This window comes from Bufo bufo, chromosome 3 (genome assembly GCF_905171765.1).
Source record: "Bufo bufo chromosome 3, aBufBuf1.1, whole genome shotgun sequence".
NCBI lineage: Eukaryota > Metazoa > Chordata > Amphibia > Anura > Bufonidae > Bufo > Bufo bufo.
In genome coordinates, this window is record NC_053391.1 from 34,803,327 (window position 1) to 34,829,845 (window position 26,519).

General features: G+C 45.7%; 1 protein-coding gene across 1 annotated transcript in view; it reads right to left on the reverse strand.

Moving 5' to 3' along the window:
• Nucleotides 1-26,519, reverse strand: part of FAM3B (FAM3 metabolism regulating signaling molecule B) — an 88,036-nt gene that overhangs the window by 16,743 nt on the left and 44,774 nt on the right. The window contains exons 2-7 of the mRNA XM_040423075.1: nucleotides 21,522-21,665; nucleotides 15,784-15,907; nucleotides 15,111-15,169; nucleotides 12,674-12,724; nucleotides 8,780-8,867; nucleotides 5,792-5,924 (exon numbers count right to left, since the gene is read on the reverse strand). Of these exons, the coding sequence (XP_040279009.1) occupies nucleotides 5,792-5,924; nucleotides 8,780-8,867; nucleotides 12,674-12,724; nucleotides 15,111-15,169; nucleotides 15,784-15,907; nucleotides 21,522-21,665 (599 nt within the window). The remainder of the gene's footprint in view (nucleotides 1-5,791; nucleotides 5,925-8,779; nucleotides 8,868-12,673; nucleotides 12,725-15,110; nucleotides 15,170-15,783; nucleotides 15,908-21,521; nucleotides 21,666-26,519) is intronic.

The following is a 26,519-nucleotide window of genomic DNA, read 5'->3' on the forward strand; positions in this document are numbered from 1 at the left end:
GCCCATTCACAAGAAAGGTAGTAGGGAGGAATCGGGCAACTATAGGCCAGTAAGCCTGACATCAATAGTGGGGAAATTAATGGAAACCATACTTAAGGAGAGGATTGTGGAACATCTAAAATCCCATGGATTGAAAGATGAAAAACAGCATGGGTTTACTTCAGGGAGATCATGTCAAACTAATCTTATTGATTTTTTCGATTGGGTGACTAAAATAATAGATGGAGGAGGTGCAGTAGACATCGCTTATCTAGACTTTAGTAAGGCTTTTGATACTGTCCCACATAGAAAGCTTATCAATAAAGTGCAGTCTTTGGGCTTGGACTCCCATATTGTTGAATGGATTAGGCAGTGGCTGAGGGACAGGCAACAGAGGGTTGTAGTCAATGGAGTATATTCAGACCAAGGACTTGTTACCAGTGGGGTACCTCAGGGATCTGTTCTGGGACCCATATTGTTTAATATCTTTATCAGCGAAATTGCAGAAGGCCTCGATGGTAAGGTGTGTCTATTTGCTGATGACACAAAGATTTGTAACAGGGTTGATGTTCCTGGAGGGATACACCAAATGGAAAAAGACTTAGGAAAACTAGAGGAATGGTCAAAAATATGGCAACTAAAATTTAATGTTGATAAGTGCAAGATAATGCACCTGGGACGTAAAAACCCAAGAGCAGAATATAAAATCAGTCATACAGTGCTAACCTCAGTATCTGAGGAAAGGGATTTAGGGGTCATTATTTCAGAAGACTTAAAGGTAGGCAGACAATGTCATAGAGCAGCAGGAAATGCTAGCAGAATGCTTGGGGGTATAGGGAGAGGAATTACCAGTAGAAAGAGGGAGGTGCTCATGCCGCTCTACAGAGCACTAGTGAGACCTCATTTGGAGTATTGTGCTCAGTACTGGAGACCATATCTCCAAAAGGATATTGATACTTTGGAGAGAGTTCAGAGAAGAGCTACTAAACTAGTACATGGATTGCAGGATAAAACTTACCAGGAAAGATTAAAGGACCTTAACATGTATAGCTTGGAAGAAAGACGAGACAGAGGGGATATGATAGAAACTTTTAAATACATAAAGGGAATCAACAAGGTAAAAGAGGAGAGAATATTTAAAAGAAGAAAAACTGCTACAAGAGGACATAGTTTTAAATTAGAGGGGCAAAGGTTTAAAAGTAATATCAGGAAGTATTACTTTACTGAGAGAGTAGTGGATGCATGGAATAGCCTTCCTGCAGAAGTGGTAGCTGCAAATACAGTGGAGGAGTTTAAGCATGCATGGGATAGGCATAAGGCCATCCTTCATATAAGATAGGGCCAGGGGCTATCCATAGTATTTAGTATATTGGGCAGACTGGATGGGCCAAATGGTTCTTATCTGCTGACACATTCTATGTTTCTATGTTTCTATGTGTTTTGTCAGGCCGAAAGCCAGCATATATGCTGGAAAGTGGCCAGATCCCCACTGGATCCCATTATAGTGAATCGGTGGTATCCAGCTATGCCGGATACAGTGGACTATGGCACTCTGTTCTGCTGCCCAAACCGACTTCTGGAGTTCACAGTGCAGAGCCTAATCTTGAAGTGGGGAGGTGTGAATACTTTTGCAGTAAACCATTTTATGTTATGCCTTTGATTGTAATGAAAGTAAATGACTTTGGAGAGATTTACTTATCTGTTCGACATCTTACGAACAATTTCCACCAGTAAATTCACAAGTTGGTCTTTAAAGAACTAAGTTCTTCTCTAAAACACTTTAGAAACAGAACAGTTCCAGTTCCTTCAAAATGATCTGGAGATTGTAAGGAGGGCTGCTCAGAGACTACATCCAAAAATACAAAAAAGGTAACAGTTTGAAATCCATATCTCCAGACCCCCCCCCCCCCCCCCCCCACACACACATACTCCTGTGCTATAGGCAGCCCCCTAAGCTTTAAAACATCATTGTCCTCTACAACAACAGGAACATTCCCCTTCAACCAGACCAAATGTAAGACCTGTCCGTACATAATGACCACTGACAAGGTACAGATCCCCAATACACATAAGAACTACAAGATCACCTGCGTCACCCCAAATGTGGTCTATTTGATTGTATTTAACAAATATCCTACTGGGGGTCTCTACTAGTCTAAAGCTTAAAACAAGAATGAACTCTCACAATAACATAAAAAAAGATCTGGCTGTCACTAAACTCTTTTGTAGCCATGGAAGTCTTGACATTAAAAGGGAATTTCAAAACTCAAAAGGACAGGAGAATCTGGGAATACCAGCTCATGACCACCTTTGACATGACATGACCAAGATTGAATGTTTCTAATGGATTTATTTCCTTCTACATCATCTGTGCCCATCATCAGACCTCTAGTGTTCATCGCATTCATTGACTGGAGATCTCTTAGAGAACAATAAAACTCTCACACCCCTTATCTATCATCGCTCCAAGCTGTTTGTTTTCTCCTCCACTCATCTACCTCATTATTCCTATGTACTTTGGCGTATAGCGTATTTTTCGCCCTATAAGACGCACCGGCGCATAAGACGCACCTAGGTTTTAGAGTAGGACAATAAGATATTTTTCTTTTCATTAGACCTCTGGTCAGACCACCGATAAGACCCTCAATGTTAATCAGACCTCAGCTGACAGCCCCAATCAGACCCCCAATGTTAATAAGACCCCAATAAGACCTCAGATAAGACCCCCAATCAGATCTCAGCTCAGACACCAATGTGAATGACCCCCAATCAGACCAGATAAGAGCCCTATGCCTCTCACCATCCCCCATTGCCTCTCACCAGCCCCAGCAGCATTATATCAGCCCCCATTGCCTCTCACCAGCCCCAGCAGCATTATATCAGCCCCCATTGCCTATCACCAGCCCCAGCAGCATTATATCAGCTCCCATTGCCTCTCACCAGCCCCAGCAGCATTATATCAGCCCCCATTGCCTCTCACCAGCCCCAGCAGCATTATATCAGCCCCCATTGCCTCTCACCAGCGCCAGCAGCATTATATCAGCCCCCATTGCCTCTCACCAGCCCCAGCAGCATTATATCAGCCCCCATTGCCTCTCACCAGCCCCAGCAGCATTATATCAGCCCCCATTGCCTCTCACCAGTCCCAGCAGCATTATATCAGCCCCCATTGCCTCTCACCAGCGCCAGCAGCATTATATCAGCCCCCATTGCCTCTCACCAGCCCCAGCAGCATTATATCAGCCCCCATTGCCTCTCACCAGCCCCAGCAGCGTTATATCAGCCCCCATTGTCTCTCACCAGCCCCCGCCGCTCCTCTCCTCCAGCGCGATCCTCTTCATCCTGCAGCCAGCTGTGCTGTAAACTGGTGCGCACAGCGTGAGGTCACATAGCTCCCGCACGCTGTGCGCAGCCACTGCACAGCCGACAGCCGAGGACCAAGAAGAGGTGAATATGGAGCCTTCACCGCTTACCGGTCTTCCGGTACTAATGAGTGATTCCATAATGGAAGCGCTCATTAGTATTCACCCCATAAGACACAGGGGCATTTTTCCCCCACCTTTGGGGGAAAAATGCATCTTAGGCTACATGTACACGACCGTATGTGTTTTGCGGTCCGCAAATTGCGGATCCGCAAAAAAAAACGGATGACGTTCCGTATGGCATCCGGTTTTTGTGCAGATCCGGTTTTTTTTTGCGGATCCATTGTAATAATGCCTATCCTTGTCCGCAAACTAGAAAAAAATAGGACATGCACAATTTTTTTTTTTGCGGAGCAACGGAACGGACATAATGATGCGGACAGCACACGGTGTGTTGTCCGCGTTTTTTGCGGACCCATTGAAATGAATGGGTCCGCATCCTATCCGCAAAAAAAACGGATCGGACACGGAAACGTGTGCATGAGGCCTTATGGGGTGAAAAATACAGTAAATATGTGAATCTTCTGTCTTAAAGGGAGTCTGTCACCACATTTGAGCATATTAGACTGATCAAATAGCGTGATATGTGCCACCCAGAACCTAAAAACGGTACCTTTGTTGTATCTAATGGAGTTTTCTTTCAGCCAAAAATGAGCTTTTAAGATTCTGTAAATGCGCCCTCTCAAGTGCCCAGGGCGGCGTCTCAATCGTCCGAGCCCCAGGCAGCACCTCCTCAACGGCTCATAACCCCGCCCTCCGTGTGCTTTACTCTCTTCCTCTCTCCTTTTCCACTGCGGCTGCGCGGTCAAATTCGTAGCGGGCGCAGTGGAAAAGGAGAGAGGAAGAGAGTAAAGCACACGGAGGGCGGGGTTATGAGCCGTTGAGGAGGCGCTGCCCGGGGCTCGGACGATTGAGACGCCGCCCTGGGCACTTGAGAGGGCGCATTTACAGAATCTTAAAAGCTCATTTTTGGCTGAAAGAAAACTCCATTAGATACAACAAAGGTACCGTTTTTAAGTTCTCGGTGGCACATATCACGCTATTTGATCAGTCTAATATGCTCAAATGTGGTGACAGACTCCCTTTAAATGAGGCTTGAGTAGTCTCGAAAACTTGCAATAGCCATAAAACAGTATCAACCACTGAGGAATCTCAGCTTTTTCTTCTATTTACTGGCTAACATGGTAGAAATGTATACCGTACTTTTGCTTTATAAGACACACTTTTCCCCCCCAAAAGTGGGGGGAAAACTGTCAGTGTGTCTTGCAAAGTGAATACTAATGACCACTTCCATTATGGTAGTGCTCACTAGCATCCAGTTGGGGGGGAGAGGTGAATGCAATGCTGCTAGAGCTGACTGTAGTCTTTCTCCGGGGCGCTGTGCTGCACGGTCCTGATTGCGTACAGGGTCAGGACGTAGTGCGCACACTATGACATCACGCGTCAGGTCACAGTGCAGCGCAGGCTCGGAGGAGAACAGACAGCGGTGAGTGCAGGAAGAGCAGCTGAATGTGCAGTGGTGGCAACGTCCAGGGAGGCAAGTTATTTTTGGTTTGAACTGAGGTCTGATATTTGGGTCTGATTTGAGATCTGATATGGGGGTCTGATCTGATGTCTGATATAGGGGTCTGATTTGAGGTCTGATATAGGGATGTGAAATGAGGTTTGATAGAAGGGTCTGATCTGAGGTATAATATGGGGGTCTGATCTGAGGTCTGATATGGTGGTCTGATCTAAGGTCTGATATGGGGGGGGTCTGATCTAAGGTCTGATATGGTGGTCTGATCTAAGGTCTGATATGGGGGGGGTCTGATCTAAGGTCAGATATGGGGGTCTGATCTAAGGTCTGATTTTCCTCCTCTAAAAGCTATGAGGGAGCGTGCTATTGTGGGCAGTCTAAGGCACACCTGTGCAATATTCATGCTGTCTAATCAGTACCTTGATATGCCACACCTGTGAGGTGGGATGAATTATCTCGGCAAAGATTTAGACAGATCTGAGAGTAATGAGTCTTTTGTGTATGTAGAAAATGTTTCAGATCTTTGAGTTCAGCTCATGCAAAATGGGAGCAAAACCATTTTTGTTCAGTGTATTTACTGGCTAACATGGTACAAATACATTTTTCCGTTTCGTAGAAGTCTGGGCTGCAGGGAATGCTCCTCTCAGCTCTGGTGGGTAGTTGAGCATGCTCCCATATTTTGCATTCCTACACCTCTGATTGGCACATCAAAATCCCTTATAGTGGTAACCACTGCGCCCTCTAGTGTGTGTGTGAGAGGCTGCACCTTAGATTAGACTATTCTTTGCTGCGGACTTCAATACTATTATTCCCTGTTATCAATCCCAGCGATGCAAAGTTCTTTGAATGGTTTCATTTTTTCTTATTTTACCTTTTCTTTTTCGATATTTTCAGGGACTTTGCCTCCTTTGATAGCCAGGAACACCCACTGTGAGCGGAATTTTAAATTTCGAACTTCTTTACTGCCGAGGCTTTCAAAAACTTTTTTGGCATCTTCGCTTAATCTGCAAATGCAAAAATATGATTAATCCTATCTCTGTAGATAAATCTGAATGTAGGAAGACATAACCTGCTGAAATGTTGCTCTGCGTGAGGAAAGGCCTAGCTATGGAGGTGCCCTGTGTACACAGACCTCATGTATGCAGCGCACCTACAGACTAATTGTATGAAAGTGTGCCGCCCCCGAGATCACTGGGAATGAACCGCAGCATAGGTACAATAAAAAGCATCAGCACTTTATAGACTGACATTAATAAGTATCAAGTCCCAGAGAACCCCATTAAAGAGTCGCTGTACTTTCACACAATTTTGAATACTATAGGAGTCTCCTGTGTGACTGTAAGTGTGATTTCTCCCTCCTTATCTATTTTGTGAGCTCCGGAGCTGAAAACAAACATAAAGGGAAGTAGGAGAAAGAACATCACAGCAGTAGATTGCTGGCAGAATACCCCTAAGGGCCATGCCCTCTGCTTCTGAGTGAAATGCATCTAGCTGTGCAGCTAAAACATGGAATTATATGGCTGAAAGAGAAATTAGGGAAGCACAAGAAAAATTGTTCCTTCACAGTTTTGGTTGTATAATGAAGTACAGCCATTATGCAAACGTTTTTTCGCTTTGAGGTTCATGCACAAGGGTGTAATTAATGGTCCCAGGGCAAAGGTTTCGTTTGTCTCTCTCCTTCTACAAAGCTTCTGGCTAAAGCTCACCTGTTACTTTCATCTGTATTACTGACAATGTTCCTTCTAAGCCTTTGTATGCCTGGTGATCCAGAGCAATAAGGGGTTAATGTTTGTATGTATGGTGTTCTATGGCAGGAGAGGTGCTAGTGCCAGCATTTCTGGTGATCCAGGCAGTGAATGTAGACTAATGCAGTGAAGGGGTAAATGTCAGTATACCATGTGACCTCGGACAGTGATAGAGTAAATATAAATATCTCTGGTGGTCTAGTGTCTTAAGGGGGTTATTGTAACTAGTGGTCTACAGCAGCAAAGGAGTTAATTCCAGCGTCTTCAGAGATCTTGGTCAGAGAAGGGGTTAATTCCAGTATCCCCCCCCTGGTGGTCTAGAGCATTAAAAGGTTTAATATTAATATTCCTAGTGGAGGACAGTGGAACGGTAAAAGCCACATACCTGGTGGTCTAGGGCAGTGAAGGGGTTTAATGTTAATATTCCTGGTGGAGGCCAGTGGATTGGTTAAAGCCACATACCTGGTGGTCTAGGTCAGTAAAGGGGTTTAATGTTAATATTCCTGGTGGAAGCCAGTGGACTGGTTAAAGCCACATACCCGGTGGTCTAGGGCAGTGAAGGGGTTTAATGTTAATATTCCTGGTGGAGGGCAGTGGAATGATTAAAGCCACATACCTGGTGGTCTAGGTCATTGAAGGGGTTTAATGTTAATATTTCCAGTGGAGGACAGTGGAAAGGTGAAAGCCACTTACCTGGTGGTCTAGGGCAGTGAAGGGGTTTAATGTTAATATTCCTGGTGGAGGGCAGTGGAATGGTTAAAGCCATATACCTGGTGGTCTAGGGCAGTGAAGGGGTTTAATGTTAATATTCCTAGTGGAGGGCAGTGGAATGGTTAAAGCCACATACCCGGTGGTCTAGGGCAGTGAATGGGGTTTAATGTTAATATTCCTAGTGGAGGGCAGTGGAATGGTTAAAGCCACATACCTGGTGGTCTAGGGCAGTGAAGGAGTTTAATGTTAATATTCCTAGTGGAGGGCAGTGGAATAGTTAAAGCCACTTACCTGGTGGTCTAGGGCAGTAAAGGGGTTTAATGTTAATATTTCTGGTGGAGGGCAATGGAATGGTTAAAGCCACATACCTGGTGGTCTAGGGCAGTGAAGGGGTTTAATGTTATTATTCCCGGTGGAGGACAGTGGAAAGGTGAAAGCCACTTACCTGGTGGTCTAGGGCAGTGAAGGGGTTTAATGTTATTATTCCCGGTGGAGGACAGTGGAAAGGTGAAAGCCATTTACCTGGTGGTCTAGGGCAGTAAAGGGGTTTAATGTTAATATTCCTGGTGGAGGGCAGTGGAATGGTTAAAGCCACATACCTGGTGGTCTAGAGCAGTGAAGGGGTTTAATGTTAATATTCCTAGTGGAGGGCAGTGGAATAGTTAAAGCCGCATACCTGGTGGTCTAGGGCAGTGAAGGGGTTTAAAGGTAATATTCCTGGTGAAGGGCAGTGGAATGGTTAAAGCCACATACCGGGTGGTCTATGGCAGTGAAAGGGTTTAATGTTAATATTCCTGGTGGAGGGCAATGGAATGGTTAAAGCCACTTACCTGGTGGTCTAGGGCAGTAAAGGGGTTTTAATATCAATATTTCTGGTGGAGGGCAGTGGAATGGTTAAAGCCACATACCCGGTGGTCTAGGGCAGTGAAGGGGTTTAATGTTAATATTCCTGGTGGAGGGCGGTGGAATGGTTAAAGCCACATACCTTGTTGTCTAGGGCAGTGTCAGGGCTAATGTCAAGCTCTCTATAACCAACAGTGAATAGGCACATTCTTGTTTACTTCCATAGATCAAAACTTGTACAGACATAACACTACTCACAGCTGACAATGGACTGCAGAATCTGATAGAAGTTACCTGCACTGATACACTGTAGCAAATATGTAAGACAGGAGACAGATTACTGATGCTCAGAGAATTGCCTAGGCTGTATACTATTGTAGCAGAACGCCAATATACATGTTTTCAGTTTCTGGATGTAAACAAGAATGTTCCTATTCACTACCAGCAAGCAGAGATCTTGAAAACCATAAGGAATTGCAACACAAGTGTATTAGAAAGCTGCAGCCTGTCATCCCCCGAGCCATCTGTAATTCTTTCACACAACATTGATTTATTCTTACTTTGAAGATGCTTCGTCATGACTGGCGACCAGGATGATGGAGCCACTGGCGATCTTGTTGATGAACTCAACCATTGGTCCAGAGAAGTCTGAAATGAAACACAAAATGTGGGAAGACAGCCATGTGCAATTCCGTTAGATGACTGCAAGCAGTTTCTAGCACAGACTCCCATTTATTTCAATGGGTGTGCAACGCCCGTACATGCGACTAGGGTCCTTTTAGTATGTGCTAAATGTAATGTTTTGTGACGCCAGTTGAATTTCAGTAACAAGGGATTAGATCCCCCTAAGGCTACTTTCACACTTGCGTTAGGTGCGGATCCGTCTGGTATCTGCACAGACGGATCCGCTCCTATAATGCAAACGCTTGTATCCGTTCAGAACGGATCCGTTTGCATTACCATGAACAAAAAAAATAACAAAAAAATATATATATATTTTTTTTTTGTTCATGATAATGCAAACGGATCCGTTTTAACTTTACATTGAAAGTCAATGGGGGACGGATCCGTTTGAAAATTGAGCCATATAGTGTCAACTTCAAACGGATCCGTCCCCATTCACTTACATTGTAAGTCTGGACGGATCCGCTCGCCTCCGCACGGCCAGGCGGACACCCGAATGCTGCAAGCTGCGTTCTGGTGTCCGCTCACTGAGCGGAGCAGGGGACAAACGGTGCCAAACTGATGCATCCTGAGCGGATCCGCATCCATTCAGAATGCATTAGGGCTGGACGGATCCGTTCGGGGCCTTCAAACGGAACTCACAAGCGGAACCCCGAACGCTAGTGTGAAAGTAGCCTTAGTAGTTGTCACTGGTGGTACCCAGGTGTAGGAATGCCAGAGTGGTGTAAGGGTTGCCTATAGTGTCCCTTTAGGTGCGGCTTTTGCACTTGTCATGGTGCTCCTACTTGGATATCCGGAACCCCAGGCGTCGCCGGACGAAGCAGAGCAAATAGGGTAAATAGGTGGTGGAGAGGATGATGAAAGAGATTGGGCCAGATTTATCATTAGCATAAGTCAGAATAATGGAGTGAAAAAGTCGCAAATTTTCGCGCAATTGCTAAAACTGTGCAAAAATTTGCAACTTTCTTCTGCTCTGCACTCTGCTCACCAGTTTTCTGAAAGTGGGTGTGTTTTCTTATGTAAATGAATCTCTAGACAGATTTACTATTGGGACTATTTAAAAAGTCGCAAAAAAGCCGCAAAAAAATGCGCAATTTCACTCCAGTGAGGACCATGCTTATCTTACGCGACTTTTTAATAGAACATGCGACTTTTTCGTAAAGACGTGCGACTTTTGTAAAGCCGCTTACTGACGGATAAACTGCTACCGTCAAACCACATTTATTACAGTCTTAAAGGGCCGATCATAAATCTGACTTTAGCCATATGTGAAAGTGGAGTGAGCCGTCAGAGTAATGATAAATATGGCCCATTGAGTCCAGAGTTTGTACGAAGTTCAACTGCAGCTTTACTTTGCAGAAACGTTTCTTCAAACAGTTTACAGACTTAGTCTTGGTTTCCAGCAAGCTTTAGCATGAAAATGGCAGGCAAACACTCTCGGCTCTGCTACATCTGTCAGGATTTTGCTTTCTGCTGCAACTTCTTTCTGTCTGACTCTATGGCAAGGCACAGTGCAACTTCTTCCTGGCTAATGAGACTTTTAGCAGTGGTCTCTCTCCTCCAGCAGAACTGGAGGTGTTCTGGCTGGTGTGGGCATCACACGTCCAGGAGGGTGGCAGCACTGCAGACCTGTTTCCTTAGCAGGGGTCAGCTAACATTAACTGGAACTCACTGGTCCCCACCCTTTCTGCAGGACATGGGGCTTGCCCACTCCTCCACAGCGGGGGGTTAGAATGGAATGAAAGGTTCCACTCTATTCTATCTACTGCTCTGCCATATTCGCTGCCACCTGCTGGTGAACCCAGCACATTACATTTGAACATAAACAGAGGCATACCAGGAGATGCACAATATATGGCACCTGGAATGAATGTATAAAATGACATTGAGATTGCATACCCAGACAGAAACAGGGCGTAGGTGTGGTAATGCCACTCGGGGCGTTACAGGTGCTGCAGAACACATGGGTAACTGGAAGCTCCTAAGCCCCTTATGCAAAATCCGTAACAGCCCCCAACTATCATTTTCCTGTCCCCAGTCCCCTGCCGTTTCGTGCACTGATCACAGGAGATCCTGAAAATGGATCTAAAGGGTTTACCTCACAAACGTTACTAACAGTCCACAGGATAGGTGATAAATGCTGGATGGCCAGCTGCTGAGACCCCCAGTGATCCAATGGGGTTCTTCAAATTCTTGTGTGAATGGAGCAGTAGTACGTATGTGGTCCTCCGTAGTCTGTGCTCCATCAGTTCTACAGACATGAGTGGACATTACTGCTCTATTCAGACAGGAGATTTGAGGACCTCTGTTCTTAAGATTGCTGGAGGTCCAAGCGGATGGACCCCCAGCAATCCGACTAGCAGTGTGCCACCGCCAACTGCATAAGGGGTTAAAAATGTGTGAAAATAACGTGTCTTATCTATATCCTTCCTGAAGGCCGTGTATAGGGTTAATAGCCGGCCCACAGCCTCAGAAGTTAGGTGGTGGCTGCTCTACTCACTTCCTCTAGCGGGGTCTGAGAGAAGCAGCGCTGGGAATGACTGGAGCAGCCAGCTGGGTGGGTTTGGAGACAGTGCCTAACCATCTGCCCCTGAGGAAGGAAAGAAAACGTATTCTGGATTCCAGAACAGCAAGAGAGTGGCCGACAAGGCTAAGGAGCTGATGCAGGTTTAAAGGCTATGGACACCTTCGGGGCAATTTCTTAATGATTGCATTTTACTCATTTTGGGCTAAACATACATTTTTTAATTCGTTTTTTTTTTTTAAATGTCGGGAAGGAAGCGTTCCTTCCCGCCTTAACTTCTACAGCACTCTTCAAAGTGATGAGGGTGGTGTAAAATGGCAAAAAGTTGCAAATTTTGGTGCAAGTACAAAGTCAATTCACCCTATGTGTACAAAAATGATACAAAATATTTATGTAAAAAATCATAGAAACATAGAATGTGTCGGCAGATAAGAACCATTTGGCCCATCTAGTCTGCCCAATATACTGAATACTATGGATAGCCCCCGGCCCTATCTTATATGAAGGATGGCCTTATGCCTATCCCATGCATGCTTAAACTCCTTCACTGTATTTGCAGCTACCACTTCTGCAGGAAGGCTATTCCATGCATCCACTACTCTCGCAGTAAAGTAATACTTCCTTATATTACTTTTAAACCTTTGCCCCTCTAATTTAAAACTATGTCCTCTTGTAGCAGTTTTTCTTCTTTTAAATATTCTCTCCTCTTTTACCGAGTTGATTCCCTTTATGTATTTAAAAGTTTCTATCATATCCCCTCTGTCTCTTCTTTCTTCCAAGCTATACATGTTAAGGTCCTTTAATCTTTCCTGGTAAGTTTTATCCTGCAATCCATGTACCAGTTTAGTAGCTCTTCTCTGAACTCTCTCCAAAGTATTAATATCCTTCTTGAGATATGGTCTCCAGTACTGCGCACAATACTCCAGATGAGGTCTCATGTTGCTTGCTCAATAAATTTAAAAAATTTAAACTAATGCATACAAAAAATGTCTGGACCTGAAGAAATTACCCTGGTCCTGAAGTTGTTAAAGTATTGGGTCAAGGTGGCCAAAACTTTTCAAACTTTTGAGAATACTTGTAGTAATGTCCCATGCCCACTAGGTGTCACTGTGCAAACACATAAGTCTGAATAATACAGCCCATCTATGGGAGTACAATCACTGGAGGCACAAGAGTAAAGGACAGCACAATGCTGGGTGTAGTAATGAAATGCGCCGGGATCACACAGAGCGGCTGAAGATCATACCTCCATCATACATGTCAAATGTCTTGGTGTCTGTGACCTTCATGGTCTCCCCTAAAAAAGAAGAAGAAATATAAGAAGACACATGGCAAAAATGTGTACAATATATCAGTATAGTATCATATAATATGTTATAAGCATCACTATCGAGCTACCTATGGTAGAGCACTAAATGGGGCACCTGGGAGAGGCACTAAAGGGGGAATTTGGGTGAGAGGTACTAAAAGGGGCACCTGGGGAAGGTACTAAAAGGGGCACCTGTCATTGCTGTACTAGAGGGGGCACGTGACGCAGAAGTATGAAAGATGACACCTGGGGCACAGGCACTAAAGGGGGCACTTGTATGAGAGGCTCTAAGAGGCACCTGGGGTAAGGTAACTAAAGGGGACCTGGGGCAGAGGCGTTAAAAGAGACACCTTAGGCATGGACTACAAGACACCTTGGACTGGGGCACTAAAAGTAGATCCTGGAGCAGGGACCTAAAGGGGTTCTGTCTTGGGGCAGGTAGTCAAGGACAGCACTGCAGCAGAAAGGGCACATACCCTTAGCTGTGATAGGGAGAGAGCTGCAGCAGAAAGGACACACTCCATGAGCTATGATAGGGAGAGGGCTGCACAGAAAGGGCATGCACCTTGAGCTGTGATAGGGAAAATGCTGCACAGAAAGGACACACCCCTGAGAAAGGACACACCCCTGAGAAAGGACACACCCCCGAGAAAGGCCCCCCCCCCCCTGAGAAAGGACACCCCCCCTCGAGAAAGGACACCCCCCCCTCGAGAAAGGACACCCCCCTGAGAAAGGACACCCCCCCAAGAAAGGACTTTCCCCCAAGTAAGGACACCCCCCCAAGTAAGGACACACCCTGAGAAAGGACCTTCCACCCTGAGAAAGGACCCTCCTCGAGAAAGGACCCCCCCCCCCCCCCCCCCCGAGAAAGGACACCCCCCCGGAGAAAGGACACCCCTGAGAAAGGACACACCCCCAAGAAAGGACCCCCCCCCCGAGAAAGGACACACACCCGAGAAAGGACACACACCCGAGAAAGTACACACCTGCGGAGCTGCCATTCTTTAGAAAATCTAGCAGAGCAATTGGAGCAATGAACGGGGAGATCTCTGAATCCATGTCAGGTACAGGGCTGGTTCTAGCTTTGTTAGAGATTGTCATGGGATAACCCCTTTAAGGAGGTCCCTGGGTGCATAAATCTCCAGCAGACTACAGGGCCACATATCTGCCACCATCATTCCACCCTGGGCCAGGAGGGGTTTGTTTGGTTCATTTGGTTAATCTTCCATTCTTATGATGTAATAATGTAGGATGACATCACTATATAGATGTAGGAATCAGGTAAAATCCACGTACAAGAAAGTGGACTAGAACCTACAGTACAGACCAAAAGTTTGGACACACCTTCACATTCAAAGAGTTTTCTTTATTTTCATGACTATGAAAATTGTAGATTCACACTGAAGGCATCAAAACTATGACTTAACACATGTGGAATTATATACATAACAAACAAGTGTGAAACAACTGAAAATATGTCATATTCTAGGTTCTTCAAAGTAGCCACCTTTTGCTTTGATTACTGCTTTGCACACTCTTGGCATTCTCTTGATGAGCTTCAAGAGGTAGTCCCCTGAAATGGTTTTCACTTCACAGGTGTGCCCTGTCAGGTTTAATAAGTGGGATTTCTTGCCTTATAAATGGGGTTGGGACTATCAGTTGCGTTGAGGAGAAGTCAGGTGGATTCACAGGGCTATTTGACCATGAAGGAGAGTGATGGGGTGCTGCGCCAGATGACCTGGCCTCCACAGTCACCGGACCTGAACCCAATCGAGATGGTTTGGGGTCAAAAGGGCCAACAAGTGCTAAGCATCTCTGGGAAATCCTTCAAGACTGCTGGAAGACCATTTCAGGGGACTACTTCTTGAAGCTCATCAAGAGAATGCCAAGAGTGTGCAAAGCAGTAATCAAAGCAAAAGGTGGCTACTTTAAAGAACCTAGAATATGACATATTTTCAGTTGTTTCACACTTGTTTGTTATGTATATAATTCAACATGTGTTAATTTATAGTTTTGATGCCTTCATAGTCATGAAAATAAAGAAAACTCTTTGAATGAGAAGGTGTGTCCAAACTTTTGGTCTGTACTGTATGTAGCACAACTAAGGAGAATATGTTTAATCAGAAAGGTGTAGGTTCTTGTCCAATTTTTTGTATGTGTTTTTTTAAGGAGAATATAAAATAAAGTATTGAATTTGAAGAGTGTAGAGGATTTTATGTATTTTTGTGATTTTACAGGTGTTGGAGCCAACACAGCATGTTTCCTCTGGTGCACTTCTACTAATTGATTTGGATGAAGCGATGAACTGAAGCACCAAGCCCCTCTCCTGCCTGCTACTTTTTGTACTGCATAGATCTGCAGGAGAATGACTTACGGTTGACGACAGCGATGTTTATCCCTCTATCTCCTGTCTTCTTAATTCCACCGAATAATCTGAAAGACAATGAAAGCCACATGAGTCATTCATTTCACATCTCATCATCCTAGAATTATGTGAAATATCTAACTCTGCCCGTGTCAGTTCACACATTGAAGAAGGACTGTACCCAGGATGACTGCCATACAGAAAGGCTAGAATAAAAGGGTCTCACAGGAGTGAAGGAGAATACCATTCAGGGTGGATCTAGTGTTCTCCATGGCTAGAGCAGTCACAGCATGAGCGGGACTCCATCAGGGTGGTGTCCCTTGGAGTCATGGCCAAAAAACAGGCATTGGCAGTTGGTTTCAGTGTCCCCAGTGACAATACTGGGGGAAATGTTTATGCAGGCAAAAGGGGTTTTGTTACCTCCATCTAATTTTTGCTCTCAGGGGTTAGGTATCATGTTAAGTGTTCAGAAAGTAACACACTATGCGGTACTAAGGGTTGATAGGATAATATATTGTAAGTAAACACTGTGCCAGTACAATATAATAAGGCACATGGGCATGATAACCATAGAGGAAAATGTATCTTTGTGGCACTGCCATGGGTACGACAACTACGCCTCATTAGCACATGCAGCTGTGTTTACTAAAAATCAGATACCGATAATGTAACATCTACTTACATTTCATCTTCCAGACAGATATCATGTAATTTACTCGTACCGCCACCACTTCGTATGCGGTACACAACCTCGGAGGAGGAGCAGGTTCTCCATGCGGCACACTTCTGTCTCATGGGCAGTGGAGCTTCAATGTAAATATATATACATGTAAATGTTACAGTCAGGATAATCTAAGTAGTTGTCAACATGACCATAGACATTTCATTTCAGTAGGCAGGAGAGACTTTGACAGGATCAAGTAGTGATCTATGTCTGTAGGAACAAACCAAGAGTCCTTCAACGTCTCCTCATGGGGAATCAAGAATCAAACAAATTGGAGCTCTACCTGTCGGGTGCATTTAGTCTCCTGTTATAAGCAGGACAATACGTGTCTAGAGGGGGTTTATCTCCTGTATCTCTTATAGTCTACTTAGTCCTTCTAGTTAGTGGAAAAGTCATGTTATTAGGTAAAAGAAGAAAGTTATGTGCAGCATAAAGGGGATTTTCCATCATCATGAGTGCCCTCCATAGTGCAACCACTTCCTCAATAATTAGCTGTTTACCATGGGCCTGATGGGACAACCCTATTAATTAAGAGTCTCTAATAGTAGATGATAATATAATGCATATTAGTCTTAAAGGAAAACTCCAATATTTTCAAGGATACTGCTTAAGGGATCATGCACATGAACGTATTTTCTTTCCGCTTCCGTTCCGTTATTTTTTTTTGCTGACCGTATACGGAACCATTCACTTCAATGGGTCCGCAAAAACAACGGAAGGTACCCCGTGTGCATTCCGTATTTCCGTTCAGCAAAAACGTAGTGCATGTCCTATTATTGTCCGCAAATCGCGTTCCTAGGCCCCATTCAAGTCAATGGGTCCGCAAAAAATACGGAACGCACACGGAGCACATCCGTATGTCATCCGTATTTTGCGGATAACATACTGTAGAAATGCTATGCCCAGCCCATATTGCTCATGTGTTAGGTGATTAATAAGTTACTGTTTCCGTTTCCGATCCGCAAAAAAAACGGATCGCATACAGAAACCATACGTATATGTTTTGTGGAATAACGGAACGGAAGAGGACTTTAATCAGAGAAAAAAATATCAGATACGGAAAAACGGATCTATGAAAAACGGACCGCAAAACAACAACGGTCGTGTGCATGAGCCCTAACTTCTAGAGTTGTAAATGTGGAGATTTGTTTGCAAAATGGATGTGAATGTGAAGAAGGAAAAAACCTCCTATAATTCAAAGAATTTAATCTTTCTGCATGTAAGGGATTTTGATCTCTGTATCAGAAAAATAAAGGTATGGGTCTGATATCATTTAGGGGTTTGGTCTGGGGTCTGGATTGTATGGTCTGGTTTGAGGTTTGATTCACTTAGTTGTCTGATCTGAGGGCTGATTCATTTTTGGGATCTTGGGTCTGATTCATTTAAAGGTCTGGTATAATTAATTTTAGGGGCTTTTGTGGGGTCTGATTATTTTTTATATCTGGGGTCTGATATAATTTAGGGGTCTGGTCAGGGGTCTGAATTGATTTAGGGTCTGCTCTAGGGTCTGAATTAATATAGGGGTCTGGATTAATTTCTGTGTCTGATCTTGGGTCTGAATTAATATAGGGGTCTGGATTAATTTCTGTGTCTGATCTTGGGTCTGAATTAATATAACGGTCTGGCAGGGAGTCTGAGTTCATTCTGAAGTCTCGTGTGGGATCTGAATGAATTTATGTAGATTTGTGGTCTATGGTCTGCATTTCCTTTGATGGTATAGTGGGGGGGGGGGGTCATTATGCAGCATTGTAGGTACAGTATGTAGGTATAGTATTGGTGGCATGTGGTGAATCAACAAGCACAGGGCTGCTATCAGTAGCAGGATGGCAATGTTGAAGGACGGAGGAGTTGTGTTGCCATAGAGGGCGGGGACGGCTGCATAAACGAGGGACCATAGACCTCTGGGCAGCCAACTCTGCAGTCACCAGGAGAAGTTGCCATAACAGTCTGGAGCAGATGGAGAGGAAAAGGAAACAAAAGGTCCTCAATCAGAGAAGACGTCACCTGTCAGTCACTGGGTATGACGGTAGTGCGTCCATTCATACAGTCTGTGTAGAACTGGTATCTAGCACTATACGGTCACTGTATGGTGGTAACACTGGTCTTTTGTATAGTACATATTACTTCAGTAACCGTATGGGGGTAATATGTGGTGATTATAAAGGTGATATTACATTGCATTTCACCATTGGATCGTCGTATTAAGTGGTAACTTATGCACATGACCAAATGTATTTTGTCGTCCGCAAGATACGGATACGGACACCAACCAGATGCATCCCCCAATTTACATGGGTCACATTGTCAAAATGCTTATTATTGTCTGCAAAATGGACAAAAATAGGACATGTTCCATTTTTTTTCGGGGTGGTGGAACGGACAAACAGATGCGGACAGCACATGGTGTGTTGTCCTCATGTTTTGCGGACCCATTGAAATGAATAGGTCCGCGTCCGATCCGCTAAATATGTGGATTGGATGCAGACAAAAACACTGTTGTGTGCATGAGGCCTTATATAGAGGTATACTATCAGATGCTGGTTTTTATGAAAGGGCAAATTACCTGGAGGAAGAACTTTTATGAATACAGGTTCCTGAACACAGAAGAGATTTTTATTATAAATTAATATTAGATAGAGAAAGATAGATAGATGGATATGAGATAGATGATAGATAGATATGGGATAGATGGATATAGATAGATGGATATTCACTGCAGTGCATACAGAATCCGGACACCACCGCCATGTTTGCAGTGTACGGATTCTGAATTATACGCGCTGCCCCTCGCTGCTCCTGCCTGTACCGTCTGCTAAAAGCTCTACCATGGAACAACGGTGCAGAATACCCTGAATCCATTTCTAGGTTTCAGCAGAACGCAGTGAGGAAAGGAAGAAGCCACAATGTGCAGAGCTCCTGCCTGTCCGCGCTGTGCTATGCTGAAACCTACGCATAGAACATCGGTGCAGAGGAAGGGGGCATAACTACTGTGAAGTGGTCAAAAGAGGGAATAACTACTGTGTGGGGGCACTAAGGGGGCATAAGTACTGGCTGGGGGGTTGTATGGTACTAAGGGGACTTGATACTGTTGTGGGGGCACTAAAGGGGCATTATACTGTGTGGCGGCACTAAGGGGGGATCATACTGTGTGGCAGCACTAAGGGGGCATCATACTGTGTGGGGGCACTAAGGGGGCATTATACTGCGTGGGGGCACTAAGGGGGCATCATACTGTGTGGGGTCACTGAGGGGGTCATTATACAGTGTGGGGGAACTAAGGGGGCATTATACTGTGTGGGGGCACTAAGGGGGCATCATACTGTGTGGGGGCACTAAGAGGGCATTATACTGTGTGGGGGCACTAAGGGGGCATCATACTGTGTGGGGTCACTGAGGGGGGGCATTATACAGTGTGTGGGCACTAAGGGGGCATTATACTGTGTGGGGGCACTAAGGGGGCATCATACTGTGTGGGGGCACTAAGGGGGCATCATACTGTGTGGGGGCACTAAGAGGGCATTATACTGTGTGGGGGCACTAAGGGGGCATCATACTGTGTGGGGGCACTAAGGGGGCATCATACTGTGTGGGGTCACTGAGGGGGGCATTATACAGTGTGGGGGCACTAAGGGGGCATCATACTGTGTGGGGGCACTAAGGGGGCATCATACTGTGTGGGGTCACTGAGGGGGGCATTATACAGTGTGGGGTCACTAAGGGGGCATCATACTGTGTGGGGGCACTAAGGGGGCATCATACTGTGTGGGGGCACTAAGAGGGCATTATACTGTGTGGGGGCACTAAGAGGGCATTATACTGTGTGGGGGCACTAAGAGGGCATTATACTGTGTGGGGGCACTAAGGGGGCATTATACAGTGTGGGGGCACTAAGGGGGCATCATACTGTGTGGGGGCACTAAGGGGGCATCATACTGTGTGGGGTCACTGAGGGGGGCATTATACAGTGTGGGGTCACTAAGGGGGCATCATACTGTGTGGGGGCACTAAGGGGGCATTATACAGTGTGGGGGCACTAAGGGGGCATCATACTGTGTGGGGGCACTAAGGGGGCATCATACTGTGTGGGGTCACTGAGGGGGGCATTATACAGTGTGGGGTCACTAAGGGGGCATCATACTGTGTGGGGGCACTAAGGGGGCATCATACTGTGTGGGGGCACTAAGAGGGGATTATACTGTGTGGGGGCACTAAGAGGGCATTATACTGTGTGGGGGCACTAAGGGGGCATCATACTGTGTGGGGGCACTAAGGGGGCATTATACTGTGTGGGGGCACTAAGGGGGCATCATACTGTGTGGGGGCACTAAGAGGGCATTATACTGTGTGGGGGCACTAAGAGGGCATTATACTGTGTGGGGGCACTAAGAGGGCATTATACTGTGTGGGGGCACTAAGGGGGCATTATACTGTGTGGGGGCACTAAGGGGGCATCATACTGTGTGGGGGCACTAAGGGGGCATCATACTGTGTGGGGTCACTGAGGGGGGCATTATACAGTGTGGGGTCACTAAGGGGGCATCATACTGTGTGGGGGCACTAAGGGGGCATTATACAGTGTGGGGGCACTAAGGGGGCATCATACTGTGTGGGGGCACTAAGGGGGCATCATACTGTGTGGGGTCACTGAGGGGGGCATTATACAGTGTGGGGTCACTAAGGGGGCATCATACTGTGTGGGGGCACTAAGGGGGCATCATACTGTGTGGGGGCACTAAGAGGGGATTATACTGTGTGGGGGCACTAAGAGGGCATTATACTGTGTGGGGGCACTAAGGGGGCATCATACTGTGTGGGGGCACTAAGGGGGCATTATACTGTGTGGGGGCACTAAGGGGGCATTATACAGTGTGGGGGCACTAAGGGGGCATCATACTGTGTGGGGGCACTAAGGGGGCATCATACTGTGTGGGGTCACTGAGGGGGGCATTATACAGTGTGGGGTCACTAAGGGGGCATCATACTGTGTGGGGGCACTAAGGGGGCATTATACAGTGTGGGGGCACTAAGGGGGCATCATACTGTGTGGGGGCACTAAGGGGGCATCATACTGTGTGGGGTCACTGAGGGGGGCATTATACAGTGTGGGGTCACTAAGGGGGCATCATACTGTGTGGGGGCACTAAGGGGGCATCATACTGTGTGGGGGCACTAAGAGGGCATTATACTGTGTGGGGGCACTAAGAGGGCATTATACTGTGTGGGGGCACTAAGAGGGCATTATACTGTGTGGGGGCACTAAGGCGGCATTATACTGTGTTGGGGCACTAAGGGGGCATCATACTGTGTGGGGGCACAGAGGGGGGATCATACTGTGTAAGGGCACAGAGGGGGCATTATACAGTGTGGGGGCACTAAGGGGGCATCATACTGTGTGGGGACAATAAGGGGACTTGGTACTATGTGGGGGGGGCATTATACAGTGGTTGGGGGGGTTGTATGGCGGGCATGGGTGGTCTTGACTACACGCAGGAAGAAGGGTTGCGGAGAAGTTGCTCAGACGGCCCCATTTAAAACTTTGCTATGGGGTCCAACCTTATCTGAGTATATGTGAATTATATTGGCAGCTGACATTTCTATGTGGTTCCAGGGTGAGTATGCCTTTAAGAATTCCACCTGTTAATAAACGCCACTTACGTGTCATCTTAATCTTTATGAATAATAATTGTAGGACTCACCTTTCATAACAGGTTTGTCGACTATATTCTGCATACTCCCAATGGCCGACTGTAACGAGTCCTCCGGTAATATCGCTGCAAAGACATACCCCAAATACCAGGCACACACCGAGGCGCATATCAGCCCCACCACCTTCACTGAATCTGTAAGACAGCAGGAGCCGCATGTTTAGGTTCATACGTTGTAGTCATATGTACATACAATATACAGCTGCTGTGGGGCCCCCGGCGAGAAGGGGCCCCCCTGTTTAGTCTCATTCGCTTTGCTACTGGTGGAAGCACCACCATCTCCGGAGGAACCGGTCCAAGGGTCATTGAAAGGGGAAAATCAAACCTCTGACCCTTCTGTCCTGGGTGGTAAAACCCGGCACCGTAATTGGGGCCCATTTCATGGCCATTGCAATGGGGTCCCCTCACCGCTGCAGTCAGTCCTTCTTGTGACAGGGCACCAAGGGTCACAATTCCCAGCCATGCGTCACCTGCGCGACTCGATCAGGTTTTTCCCCCAATTTATTTTTGTAATGGTAGAATATTGGGAATGACAAAAAAGTTGCACGTTTCCTATTAAAATTTTATGGGTGGAATAAAAAAAAAATAATCGGTGTAATCTATATATCACCGAAATCAATGAGGAGATAGAAGGTCGGCTGTATAACCAAAGAGAGCCGGCGGCATTGGTGGAACTTACACAGCTCCATCCGTTGAGTAGTGGTTGGAGCTGGTTACTGCAGCAGTCACTTCAGGGAGCAGTGCTGCAGTGACCAGCACCGTCCACCACACGATGGATGGTAATGTGTAATTCCAGTCCCAGAACAGCTGATCGGAAGCGGTGCAAGGTGTCAGACCTCTTCCAATCAGATACTGAGGGGCTATCCTAAGGATATCCCATCCCATCAAAGGGTTCTGTCATCAGATATGTCACAAAATAAAGCCAACTCTTCTGAGACAGCTGGACATTATGGTCTTGGTCTCATCTTCCCAGATGCCTGCTTTCTTGAGAAAATGTATGTTTTATAATATACAAATGAGCCCCTAGGAGCAACGAAGGTGGCGGTGTTGCACCTTATTGCTCCCAGAGGCTCCGCTCACTGCCCTTCATGCCGCTCCCCCACCAGTGTCCTAGGCAGTGAAGACATACTCCCGTCTGGCCCTAAAGTCTCGCAGGAGCTGTACAGTGATGGAGGTGGTCCATGTTACCGGCAACACAGGGTCAGATCTACTGTGTGCGGACCCAACCAGAAGCACTCCATATCTCAGCTTCCTATACACCTGTGCGCCTAACGTGATTGGATTAGGACACTTAAATGTTCAGGGTTTTGAAATGAATGGCCAATGAGGTGGCCTATGTTCCTTATGGTTCTCCAATTGTGCAGCAAAAGGGTCAGGACTTAAAGGGGTTATTCGGGAATCAATATTGATGACCTACCCTCAGGATAAGTCATCTATATCAAATTGGCCGGGGTCCGACACACAGGAGCGCCACCAATCAGCTATTAGAAGAGGCAACGCAGCCTCTTCCTAGGCCACCACCGTCCATCGGTCACGTGGTCTACTTTCTTTCAATTCAACGAGGCTCAGCTGCAAAATCGAGCACAGCCACTATACGATGTACGGCATTGTTCTTGGTAAGCGCCTGAGAGGTTGCGACGCTCACTAGAGCTCCGGTAAGTGCCGCAGCTGTCCAAAATAGCTCATCGGCGGGGGCGCTGGGGCGCCGGGACTCAGACCTCACATTGATGACTTATCCTAGTATATATAAGTCCAGCTCACCCAATATCCTCTGTGCACGGCTACGAGCCAAGGCCGACTTCACATACATAGAAAGCAAAGAAAAACAATCCGGCACTGGATAAATTCGTCGTCGCCACGTCTTTTTTTTCTCATATTCACGATACATAGTACATACAGCGGACAGGGAAGGAACACTATGCCGACACTGCGCATGTGCTAGCCCGCGCATTGCGAGATTACGGCGTTCTAGCTTTGTGACGTCGGGGAGCAAGGAGGAGATTCGGAGGATGCGGGGCGGTGCTGGGCTCCGGAAACGTTAGTAACAGCTCCTTGGGCTTCTTACTTGCCTGATTTACATATATATATAAAATCTTTTTTTGACACAATAAAAGCACACAGAGCAATGGGGACTGGGTATTGCGGATGTAGCAGCCCATGTCCTCAGCTCTATACCCAAAATCCAGGTGACAGGTTCACTTTAAATTTACACACCACGTGGATTCACGTACAGTCGGTTTTCTAGACCTCAGACTGACAGGTGTGCAGGACCGAAATATTTGTACCGAAACCTTTCGGAAAGAGGTTTCAGGGAATACCATCCTTAAAGGGGTTCTGCAGTTTGTTTAAACTGATGATCTATCCTTTAGATAGATCATCAGCATCTGATCGGCCCCCCGGGACCCCCGCCGATCAGCTGTTTGAGAAGGCAGCGGCGCTCCAGAAGCGCCGCTCCAGCAGCGCCGCGGCATTCTCACTGTTTACCGCTGGCCCAGTGACGTCACGACTAGTATCAACTTGCCTGGGCGGGGCTAAGCTCCATTCAAGTGAACAGAGCTTAGCCCCGCCCAGACCAGTGATACTAGGTCGTGACGTCACTGGGCAAGCGGTAAACAGTGAGAAGGCCGCTGCACTCCCGGGTGTCGGACCCCCGCCGATCAGAAGCTGATGATCTATCCAGAGGATAGATCATCAGTTAAATGAAAGTGCTGAACCCCTTCAAGGCTAACAGCCATCATCCTGCACACACTATTAAAGCAATCCCAGTGGGGGGATTTACACGGGCAATTGCAGCACTGACTCTGCTTTCTTACATGAATGCGAGGTCATCGGGAATCGCCTCAAGAATAGAGGCTATCCGGATTGGATGCTGCATAGAGCTTTGGGTATAACTAAAAATATATGTAGAAAGGATTTTCTTTTCAGGGCTACCAATTCTAGCCCAAACTACAAAAATACAAATACAAAGGAGACACAAAAACCAACATTAGTACTCACCTATAGTCGGCAGTATTCCGAAATACAACAGGCGATTAACAAATGTTTACCAGTACTCTATTCTGTATAATATTCTAAAGAATGGATGCCGTCTTGTTTCCAGGAGACCGAAGACCCTGCCCCCATCTATGTTTATTAGTAACCCTAAGCGAACCAAAAATACGTAACTGAAATATAAAGGGTTTTACAAACGTGGGGGTCACCCGTGTAAGACCTGTAGAGTTGCAGTACAAACCATAAAGTTTGATAACATCCACTCATGCAGATACTTTTCAAATCGAAAATCATATCAATTGCAACACGTCAGGTGTGATTTACGCCATAAAATGCACTGCATTAGGGGTCATTATTTCAGAAGACTTAAAGGTAGGCAGACCATGTCATAGAGCAGCAGGAAATGCTAGCAGAATGCTTGGGTGTATAGGGAGAGGCATTACCAGTAGAAAGAGGGAGGTGCTCATGCCGCCCTACAGAGCACTAGTGAGACCTCATTTGGAGTATTGTGCGCAGTACTGGAGACCATATCTCCAGAAGGATATTGATACTTTGGAGAGAGTTCAGAGAATAGCTACTAAACTGGTACATGGATTGCAGGATAAAACTTACCAGGAAAGATTAAAGGACCTTAACATGTATAGCTTGGAAGAAAGACGAGACAGAGGGGATATGATCGAAACTTTTAAATACATAAAGGGAATCAACAAGGTAAAAGAGGAGAGAATATTTAAAAGAAGAAAAACTACCACAAGAGGACATAGTTTTAAATTAGAGGGGCAAAGGTTTAGAAGTAATATCAGGAAGTATTACTTTACTGAGAGAGTAGTGGATGCATGGAATAGCCTTCCTGCAGAAGTGGTAGCTGCAAATACAGTGAAGGAGTTTAAGCATGCATGGGATAGGCATAAGGCCATCCTTCATATAAGATAGGGCCAAGGGCTATTCATAGTATTCAGTATATTGGGCAGACTAGATGGGCCAAATGGTTCTTATCTGCCGACACATTCTATGTTTCTATGTTTACATTGGCAGTACCAGCAGACAGTTTAAAGTAAGATTACGGGAACACCTTAATTATATGGAGAATCCACAGGCAACAGGTATTTCTAATGCAGCGACCCATTTATAACAAAACATAATCGTAGTATAAATAGTTCATGTACTTTTGCTTTTGAAAAAGTGATGGCCCCATCGAGGGGAGGTAACATCAGGAAAAAAATATTGCTACGTGAGGCATATTGGATTTTCAGGTTGAATACCAGGTTTCCATCTGGATTAAACCTGAAAAAAGAATTAATGCCTTTTTACTAAAAACTGCCTAATGTACAATGATAATATTTATTTATTCTAAAAGGCCATTTTGAGTGTTTGAGATATCCCATGGGAGATTTGGGAGATTCCCCTCTCCTGGGACTTGCTTCCAAGGTATTTTTTTTATTTTTGGAACATATACACACTGTGCGGTTTTTGGGAATATGATTTCATTGTTTTGGACGTACAGGGGAATATTTAGATTGATTTGATCCCCGTCATTCCATATATACACTGCGTGCAGAATTATTAGGCAAATGAGTATTTTGACCGCATCATCCTCTTTATGCATGTTGTCTTACTCCAAGCTGTATAGGCTCGAAAGCCTACTACCAATTAAGCATATTAGGTGATGTGCATCTCTGTAATGAGAAGGGGTGTGGTCTAATGACATCAACACCCTATATCAGGTGTGCATAATTATTAGGCAACTTCCTTTCCTTTGGCAAAATGGGTCAAAAGAAGGACTTGAAAGGCTCAGAAAAGTCAAAAATAGTGAGATATCTTGCAGAGGGATGCAGCACTCTTAAAATTGCAAAGCTTCTGAAGCGTGATCATCGAACAATCAAGCGTTTCATTCAAAATAGTCAACAGGGTCGCAAGAAGCGTGTGGAAAAACCAAGGCGCAAAATAACTGCCCATGAACTGAGAAAAGTCAAGCGTGCAGCTGCCAAGATGCCACTT